Source organism: Pseudopodoces humilis, chromosome 3 (assembly GCF_049639895.1).
Source record: "Pseudopodoces humilis isolate 2021_Gansu_Grassland_sample_001 chromosome 3, ASM4963989v1, whole genome shotgun sequence".
Lineage (NCBI taxonomy): Eukaryota > Metazoa > Chordata > Aves > Passeriformes > Paridae > Pseudopodoces > Pseudopodoces humilis.
The window spans coordinates 65,602,519-65,612,711 of record NC_142202.1 but is presented as its reverse complement, the minus strand read 5'-3'; the positions used below and the strand labels follow the sequence as shown (position 1 = coordinate 65,612,711).

The following is a 10,193-nucleotide window of genomic DNA, read 5'->3' as shown; positions in this document are numbered from 1 at the left end:
TGGATGTTTGCAGATTAGCTGTCAGGTAATAAATTACACTAATTTCACATACCTACAAATGCAAAGGCACCTTATCACTGTTTAAGTTTCTCACTCTTTGTAATGCCTGCCAACATTTTAACCCAGGCAAATTACAGTATTGTTTTTGCTGTTTTTTTACTGGGATAAAATACACAGTCATAATATCCTTTTATCAGATTTCATGGTATAAAAGGGCTTTGGTGCTTAATTCAAGCTGTATGTTGCTGAGGCAGTTCCAGAGTTCCTGTTTTGGAAGATGTATTTGTCTTACCTTTTAGTTGCCTTGTCTTTTCACAGCACTCTAAGTACCACTTGCCCGAGAAGATGCAGCTGTGACCCTGCCCAGTCAGTGCAATGCTACAGAGCTACAGAGATCCCCAGAGAGATTCCTTTTACCACCAGAAGACTCTACATCAGCCACAGCAAAATTAAACAACTCCAGGTAAGAAAACCCAGAAAAAGTACTTTTTGCAGTGCACCATAACTGAAAGTTGGACTTCCCAGATGGTGATGGCATCTAGTGAGGAGAGAATCTTATTCCATGTCCTAAAAACTGATGAAGTGCTGCCAGATCTGGTTTTATTTTTACTTACTCTTTAAGGATATGTAAATATATTCCTGTAGTGTTTCCATGCTCCCACAGTCTCCAAGCACTAGTTCACACTGTCACAATGATATTTTGTATGAAACTCAAAAAAATAGTATTTTACAACTAGCAACCAAAGGTTGACTTGTTTTATGTATGGTCAAATAAGCATTGACTTTCAGAGTTTCAGAGTAATTTTTTAACCTGTTAAAAGCTTTTTCTGTTTTTGATACAATATAATACTTTTTCACAGAAAATTGAAAGGGTGTATGCCATTAAAATAGTTTCCCTAATTAATGAAATTGAAGCTCTTTTTCCCCTCTGAAGCTGCAAATGTCAGGTAAACTGATATTAGAAATGGCAGAGGAAGTAAGTTTGAGTCTAAGGCACAGCATGAGATGTTTCTAAGAGCAAGGCCAGGCCTATCTGATAACCCACATAAGTGAGAGCAGCTTCTAACCAAAGATACCAGCTATTTGTTCTACTGAAAAGATTTATTCTGGGTTTCTTGAAGCACCACTGGTTCACATTACTAAAGGCTTATGCTCATCTTGTACTGCACTCCGGAACGGTGCTTCTTTGTTTCCTACCCTGAAATATCTTTATATAATAAATTCACCTTGTATAGATAGACACAAGGGAAATATAACCACCTGTAGTACACATGCTTGCTGTGCATCAATTTACTACAAATAATAAGAGATGTGCAATTCAAATGAGATACATTTTCTCTTACAAAGAATCTAACTGCTCTGAAATGCCTCTGATTTTGCTCTCAGGACTAAATGAAATAGGCTGGAAGGCAGCTTAGAGCAGCATCTAGAATATCTGTTGCCCACTGAGAATTAGTCAGTGATTGTACAGTTTTCCTCTGAGAAAGTTTACTCTTTTAGCTGCTACTAATATCTCTGGTTTTCTTGTTTTATCTCACACACCCACAAGAGTCAAACATTGGTGTGATTTAGCTATACTCAGGGTAAACAAAAGATTTGCCAAATGAATTCTGTATTAGGAAATACCTTTTCTGCGCAAACTCTTCCCTCCTCCTCCCCGTTATTTTCTTTCCAAGATAAGTAAGATGAGCCATTTTCCATTTCTTAAGCTAGTTGTCCATACCTGTCAGCAACTCCTCAGTTACAAGTGGCCTTAGGTTCTGACTAGAGAAAAAGACAGGTGTCATAAAGCATCTAAATGCTGGATATAAGTGAATGGAGTGGTGGGATAAATGTTTTATGACTGATCAAAACGAATGGTATGTGAATCTCAGAAGAGAGTTTTTCATTTTATACATTATTTCCACTGGCTATGAGTTTGCCGTACTGCTAGTGCTGACTTTGCACTCAAAGGAAAGCCTTTCACACTATGTCCTTGTAGTTACGAGAGCTGTTTCCTTGAGATTATACTGGGTCTTTGGATATGTTTTTCACTTTTTTTTCCCCCATGCAACAAATTATACTTCTGAGGTCTTGACATCATAAATACCTATGCTTAATTTTACACAGCTGAGCAATTCCACCGGCACATATTATAGCGCTTAGGGAAACATTTCTGCTTGTAAAGTACATGTCTGCAAGCTCTGAAATAACTCTATAGGATTTTAGGGTTTTATTGTGGGATTTTTGTTCATTTGGCTGGTTTGATTTGGTTTTTTTATTTGCTTGGTTTTTAAAGTTCCTTTATTTACCTACTTATAGAGAAAATGCCATACTTTCCTAAAAAAGTTGAATGGAAGCCTAGAGTTCCCACAGTTGACCTCCAAGAGACTTTCATGTGTAAGCATTCATAAATATTATGTTTGGTAATTAGCTGCCTCAGAACAATAAAAAAAATATTATTTCAAATACTTCTGCACCTTAATTTGCATTGATTATTATTAAAATTGTGAAGAAATAATAATTTAAAAAAGAATATATGTTTTTATGCTAAATCCAGTATGTTTAAAGAAACCCAAACAAACAACAAAGTAAAATAGTAGAACTTCTTTTTTACCCAGGTTAATTTTGTATTTGTTCTGACTGGGCTGATCAGCATTAAAAACTTCAGCTGGGATTTTTGCTTTTAGTAATTTTATAATAACAAAACTAGATTAATTTCAACATCTTTTTTCAATATTTTCTCTTCCTCCTTGATTTTAAGATCAGCTATAACCTGTTTACTCTCAATTTAAAATTTATTTTATTTCTAACTATATTAATAAGTCAGGTTATATATGCTAAAAGAAAATCATCTACCTTGCCTCCAGGATAAGGGACTGTTTTAAAAACAACTGCTTATAACATATCCCAGGTACAGCAACTCAAAAAGCAAAAAAAAAAAAACAAAAACCAACAAACAAGTAATTAAAATGACAAATTCCTTAAAATATTTGTATTAAATAAGAGCACATTAGATCCACTTACAGGAGATCAATGCTTTAAAATAGAAAACTATAATAGTATCATTTTACAGATGATCCAGTTAGAGGATAAAACACTGCTTCCTAGCAAAGAAAGAGCTGGCGGGCTTTCAAATATGTTTTGATTGGTATTAGAAAGACTGGCTGGTTTATGAAAGCATGAATAGATATATGTTTAAGTCTCAAAACAGCATGGTCACAAAGCTTAGCAAAAGCATACCAAATAGGTGGAAAATAGAAATTATAATAATCCACATTAAGAAGCCTAACATCATTACTAAGCAAATGTCTGTCCATTGACCTTCACATAGCTCTTTGTCACTTAATAAGATGAAAATTAAGCCTCTTAGAGACATACAGAAATCAACTAAGGAAAAGCAGAAAACATTGCTTTTGAATTTATAGGAGAAAATGTGTTGAATTGTGAACATTCATAATTGTTTCAATATCCATAAGATGGTTTTATAATTACATGTGATTATGTTTTTGTGCTCTTGTCTAATGCAGGTCATTTCTATGTACAAGATCACCTTCCTAATCATGATTAAAACTGGACATCACCAGTTCTGTTATTACTATATAGCTATATATACACAAAGCACTGCATTATAGAAAAATAAAATTATATCATTTGGACAGCTTTGTTGTTTACTGTTGAGTATATAAGGTTTTTAATGGAGGTACATTCCCTCATTGAATTTAAATATAATTGATGGAGAAACCTGCATCAATAGAGGTTCCATATCTATACTTTCTCAGTAATGGTATCAAATTTTGCAATTCAGAAGTTGCTTTGCAAGACAGAATAAAGTTAATCAGAAAAATAAAGTAAGGATACCACAGCAAAATGAAATTAAATGGCTTGTCTTTCACAGCTGTGCAGGCTTTAATTTTAACAGAAGCTAAAATGCAGAGTTTGTAGCAAAGATAAAGAGATACAGCCCAAAAATATGCAAGAGTTGGGAAAATGAAGCTGTAAGACATCTTTTAACCGTCATCTTTATGAGCTGATTTCACTTACACAAGTATGATAGTCAAATGTATCCAAGCAGGACCATGGAACAAAATTACTAACCAGAATCTGTACTGCAAATGGACTTGTAGTGCCCTCCACGCAGATTCCTTGACTGGAATGAGGGGTTATGCTGTGGAACAGGCTGTATAGCTTCCCCCACTGAGAATAAAATGTGCTGGGAGCTACCAAGCCCAGAGGGAAATAGTGTGAAGAACACAGCGTTGCTTTAGAGTCTCTAACTGGTGTGGTACCCCTAAGACCTGCAGTGAGATGGTTTTGGGAAAGGGAAGGGAAAACAGATAAGGACACTCCTTCCCACCACTCCTGTGCAGAACACTTGCTCATCTTGCTTTTTTATTTATCCCCATTTATATGGGTATTCCCATATAAATGATTTTTGAAGGCTCAGTCACCAAGGTCAATGGGAAGCATATCTGATAATTTCAGAAAACCAGTGTTTTAGCAACTGGCGTGCTTGGAGAACTCCCTGGCTCACCCTCATTGAATGCTTCCTCCTATCTCAATTTAGAGAAAGCTGTCAGATTCACTTAGGTTTGCTGCTTGAGACACACGATGGCAAGCTTTGTATGCAAGCACTTTCCAACAGAGCAGAAAAATAATGAAACAATTGCGTGCCTCTTGATATTATAGTCACAGTCAACATCTAAGTACCATTTACCACTGCAAAGCATCTGTTTATTACCAACTAATAAAAACCAGGTTTCTGTGAAAACACTCTGTTCCACAGAGGTGATTTTTCAGGCCAGGCTGATCTGACACTTTTGGTTTGATCACATTACTATGTGAGGTTTTTATTTAAAAAAAAAAATTAAAAAATTTTAAAAAAATTAAAAAAGGAAGTAGAGGGAGGGAAAAGTGTTGAATTTTTGTTTTCTGCCAAAACAGTAGCAAGAGGTAAAGACACCCATGTGTACTCCCTCTGGGGAATACACATTGCAGTGACAGTACTGTTGATATATGGAAATGGCTGTATCATGAACTCAAAAGTGCTCTAGCAAGCACCATTGAGCACAATGAGCATTAACAACCATCCACTCTCTGCAAATATTTCTGCCACTGGTGATAGTAGCTTTCCACTTTATGTAGGCTATCCACCAGGAGGAAATTAAAGGAATATTCCTTCTTCAAATGTATGTGTTTGCTCAAAACCTGACACAGCATAGACTTAAACCACAAAATTCCAGAAATGTAAATAAATACTGGCAAACCACAGGTACCCATAGTAATATCTGTACCATTACCATTTATTTTTATACTATATTCTAAATATATTGTTTTTCAGCATATGCTAGCAATTGTCGAAGCATCCAGAAGGAGTAACCAGTGAGGATACCTATAAATGTACTACCACATTAATTTTTTTTTTTCTTTTTAAGTTTACTGACTTCAGGAGAATGTCAGTCCTTGAAGAGCTGGTCCTGTCATGCAGTGGCACAGAATCAATAGAAAACAACACCTTCAAAGCTCTGAGCACCTTGAAGTCCCTGGAACTCTGCAAAAATCAGCTAAAGCAAATACCCACCTTTCTCCCATCTGGCCTTGAAATTTTAAAACTCGCTGACAACTCTATCAATGCTCTGCATGCATCTGATTTTGCAGGTTTGATGAAACTAAGGGTGCTCGATCTTCGGAACAACTTGATTGCAACTCTGCCTCCGAGTGCATTTTCTTCGCTTTACAACTTACAAAGTCTGATCCTGGATGGAAACAACATGGAATCTGTGACTGCACCACTTAGGCTTCCCAGGCTGATACATCTGAGCATGGCTGATAATAAATTGAATTCGTTCCCAACCAACTTCTTTGCATCTTTCCAAAGTCTACATTTTCTCAGCTTAAGTGGTAACTTTCTGACAAAAGTGCCCCTTGACCTACCTAAATCCTTGCTGTCTCTAAAATTAGAGAAAAACCAACTTAAAATTGTGAGACTACGAGATGTGAAACACCTAGAAAATCTGTCTGAGTTCCTTCTGTCAGAAAATCAGCTGACATCAATAGATGGTGCCCAGCTTCTTCCTAACTTAACAACACTGGAGCTCTCTAAGAACCAGCTCCACACTGTGCCCCTCAGGCTGCCCAGCAGGCTGCAAAAACTTGACTGCAGCAATAACCTGATTCAAAGGGTGACAGCACAGGACTTTCAAGGACTCCAAGACCTGAAGCACTTGTTTCTCGACAACAACGCTGTCAGCACGTTCGAGGCGGGAGCTCTCCAGCAGTGTGCGCAGCTTTCCAATCTGGCACTGGAACAGAATCTCCTCAGTTCTATTCCACTGAGGCAAGTGAATCTCAGGACAGCTGGTTCCAATGTGTCATCTCTCCTTACCTGCATTATGAGAATGAGAGCCAAAAATTGGTATTCAGACCCAGTCGTAGTAGAAGTCTTTCCATACCACAAACCCATCCCTGTAACTAACACTAATTAGTGCTCCTGTTAACAGTCTCAGAGTAGAGCTGCTTTTATTACATCTCTGGCCCCACTGAATCTGCTCATTTTGCATCTGTCCCTGCCAGTGAGACCACTTTGTTTAATTAGCACACCAATAAGAAGAGCCTGCTAGGAGAATGCAACAGACTTACTATCAAGGTTATACTGCTACTTAGATTTACCTTCCCCACAAAAGAAAAATAATAGAGCATTTGATAAAAAGGATAGATAACAATTTTAAAGCTGATGTTTCTACCAAGTCACACCAAGTTTATTATTATTATTAAAATATTAAGATTTCGGGAGCTGAATCTGATCATCTGAACGTGCTTTTTCAGTGATATTGGCATTCCCAACTTCATTAAATTCACACATTACAAGGTATTTGGAATGCATATAAAGTCTCCAGTTTTAGGCTATAAGAAAAATTCCAGTCAACAGAGCAGAGGAGAAACATCCCTTGGGCACATTGTATTCATTAATGATCTGCTTAGAGGATCTCTCACATTCATCTGAGTGCTGGAACTGGCCATTATCAGAGATGGCATATTAAGCCAAATGGAGGCTGCTCTGATACAAAGTGGCAATTTTATTATTGCAAGAGGCTGCGCAATAAGATGGCATAAAAATAGTGAAGTAATTACATTAACATCAACTTCTTTAACAAAACTGGACTGTTAAACTTTATTTTTATGGCTTGTAGACAGGTTTAACTAGCCTAAATAAATAACACAGTAAAATTTCAATTAATTTAGCATTTTAATCTATTTTGCAACAGCTTTATAATCAGAAAGTGATTTAGTAGTGTATAAATATTTGATTTCAGTACAGCTTGACAGGAATGTTTAATGCTTTGTAGTTACTTTAGTATTGTCTAATCCATCTTATTTTACAACCCTCATAGTCAAGAGAATTAACAGGAAGGAGTTCTCTTCTAGCCTTTAAAGTATGACTTCTAAGGAGATATTGGGGACCTTTCATTCCAACAGTAAACAAAAATTTCCAGTGAGGGCTGTAAACATAAAAGAGATGAAAAAAATGACAAGAAATAAAATTTATGTACTTAATTTGTCTGATTATGGCCAGGTGCATAGATATATAGAAAAAAAAATTACTTTTGACTTTTATCTGAGAACTCTTGTCAGGTGTAACGGTTAAAAGATATGACTAATACGCTAAAGTGAATAGGTCTTAGCAGGTTTTTGGCAGAAATGAGGAGAAAGAAAGCTCCTTTCTCTTCTTTTCTGAAAAGAAGATAATCCACAAGTCCAAGTATTTTCAGGACTTTTGGAGAAGAGCTGTACTTCATAAAATCTGCAGGGTGTGGTGAAAATGCAGGGAAGAATCTGATGATATTCCTTAGAGTGGCAGTAGTGCAGTGTGACTGCCATGGTCAGCTCCTATGTGAGCTCGGCTCCTCTTCCAGCTGCAGGGCACTCACTCATGGTATTATTTTCTGTAGATCAACACAGCTTGAAGTTAAACAATATAGCCATAAAGTTTAAGTTTAACATCAGTACAATAAGAGTCTTCACAGGTTTAAGGACTTGCTGGTCAGTCTTTGGACTGCAATCAGTATGGACAAACTTCTCAGGTGATTTCCCACTGCCTTTGACATCAGTGGCACTAGGGTTTTACCCCAGAGTACCCTTCTGACATTATAACTATATGACAACTATAATTGTCTGTGGTTAAGTTTCAAAACTGATTTATTGCAGTTACAAACATTTAGTAAGGTCAGATTTCGAGAAGTGAATCACCATATAAATACGTGAAATTCTCATCTCCCCAAGAAAAATAGCACAATACAGAACTGCCCTACTCTTGAAATAGTAACACTGAACTTGCCAGGTTTTCGCAAATGTGGAAACCATCTTTCAGCTTAAGATGTTCAAACTCGGCTTCACAAAAAACAGTGAGGGAGAGTCACTGACTAACCCATAACTTTACCAGTTGTGGTATACTGATGTTCTATTCTAAATAGATCTTGGTAATATGATTATCATTTCCCTGAGAGTTTCAGTCAAGTTTCCTTAAAATCTGTAATCTTGACTCTTAATTTCATCACCTTGCCTACTACCATAGTAAGGTGATTTTAAAGATACTTTCAAATTAATTTTATTAAAGATATTCAATGTCTATGTTTTCTGTGATGCACTTGCCTCTAACTATATCAGAGGGAGATTAAAAAAATCATAAATTAGCAAGACTTTTGAAATTAAGGTCCTTTCATATAAACTTGCAATTTATATGAAAATAAGAATTATACTGACCTGTCTAGTATCATATCCAGAGATTATCGGCTTTTTCTCTTCTTCTAAATGTAACCAGCTCTAAGTCTCAAAAGTACTATTTTAAAAGCATTTATATTTTCCCTGTTACTGATTTCTTAACAGCTTATCATCAGATGGATTACTGCTGTGATGATTAAAGTTTGAGTCTGATGGGAGCAGGAGAACAAAATGGAAAAACTCTAATTCTTTAAAAACTAAATAATGTTTTTAAACAAATCATATATAGAAGTAGTTGAAGGAGCAGTGTTGCCATGATTGTCTAAACTTTTGATGTTTCATGGTCCTATAGTTTGGTCATTGGCATTGAAGAGTACAAAAACTGTTTTTAAACTTGACAGTCAATTAAACAGCTAGTTTTCTTCATAGCACAGCACAGGACTGCTTTTCAGTTCAGCTGCATGAACAGTCAATACAGGTCAGAACTGCAGCAATTTGGGAAAACAGTTCAAGGGTGCACAGACAGTACACCTATAATGCAAAAACAAAGAACAAACAAGCAAGCAAACAAATAAATCCAACCCAAACCCAATATGAACATCTGCTTTTGCATAAGATTGCATTTATAGTGATAACTTTATTTTAGTACATCAGATGTGCCTGGACAAATATCCACCATGAAATACCGCTTACAGAAACAGTATGATGAACATAACACCTTTGTATTGTTTTATTTTTGTTCAGACTTCCAGACACCCTTGCTAGGTTGGATCTAAAAGGAAACGACATAGAGGATGTTGGAGAACAAGAGCTGAAGGACTTGAAACAGCTTCAGGTTTTAAATTTACGGAATAACAAGATATCTGTATTGGATCGCAAAGTCTTGGAGTATTTACCTCGTCTTCGTTACCTGTATTTAGATGGAAACCCTTGGAACTGCACCTGTGACCTTCTCAGAACCAGAAGAGCACTGGTGGCCAAAGGGACGGATGTCCGGGGAGGGCAGTGTGCAGCGCCAGCACAAAGCCGAGGAGAAAGTTGGATGTCTTCCAAAAAGATTCTGCAGCAGTGTGAAGACAATCTGTCTTCCATGGAAAGAGGCAAAGAGGACAGAAAGAAAATGAAACCAAACGAAGCCTCCAGCATTGGAGTGAACACAGATGAGGATTACTACGATTATGAATTAGATTAATGTCACGGTTCCATCTGTAGTGAACCTTAAAGCTGTCTGGAGCTGCCCACTGACACCAGTGTCTCTACTGACAAGCAGTCCTCTCATCTGTCATTAGCTTTTCCTGCCCTATTTGTACTACAAGAAGTAATAGCCAGTGACAGAAGGGCTACAATAAGGGTGCCATTGTGAACTGAATATTGTAAAAAAAAAATAATTTGTTTCTCTATACCATTAGTACTATGTAGTTTGAGGGAAGGAAGAATACAATTACTGTCTCTTAGGAAAGCAGTCTGTGACTCTGTATGGACCTTTTTATAGTAGA

The 10,193-nt window shown here is 36.7% G+C and overlaps 1 protein-coding gene across 1 annotated transcript; it reads left to right on the top strand.

Moving 5' to 3' along the window:
• Positions 1–277: 277 nt before the first annotated feature.
• Positions 278–9,889, top strand: LOC102107826 (nephrocan-like). Its single transcript, XM_005518306.2, has 3 exons — positions 278–463; positions 5,415–6,316; positions 9,442–9,889. The coding sequence occupies exons 1-3, from the start codon at positions 278–280 to the stop codon at positions 9,887–9,889; spliced, it is 1,536 nt and encodes a 511-aa protein (XP_005518363.2).
• Positions 9,890–10,193: the final 304 nt, after the last annotated feature.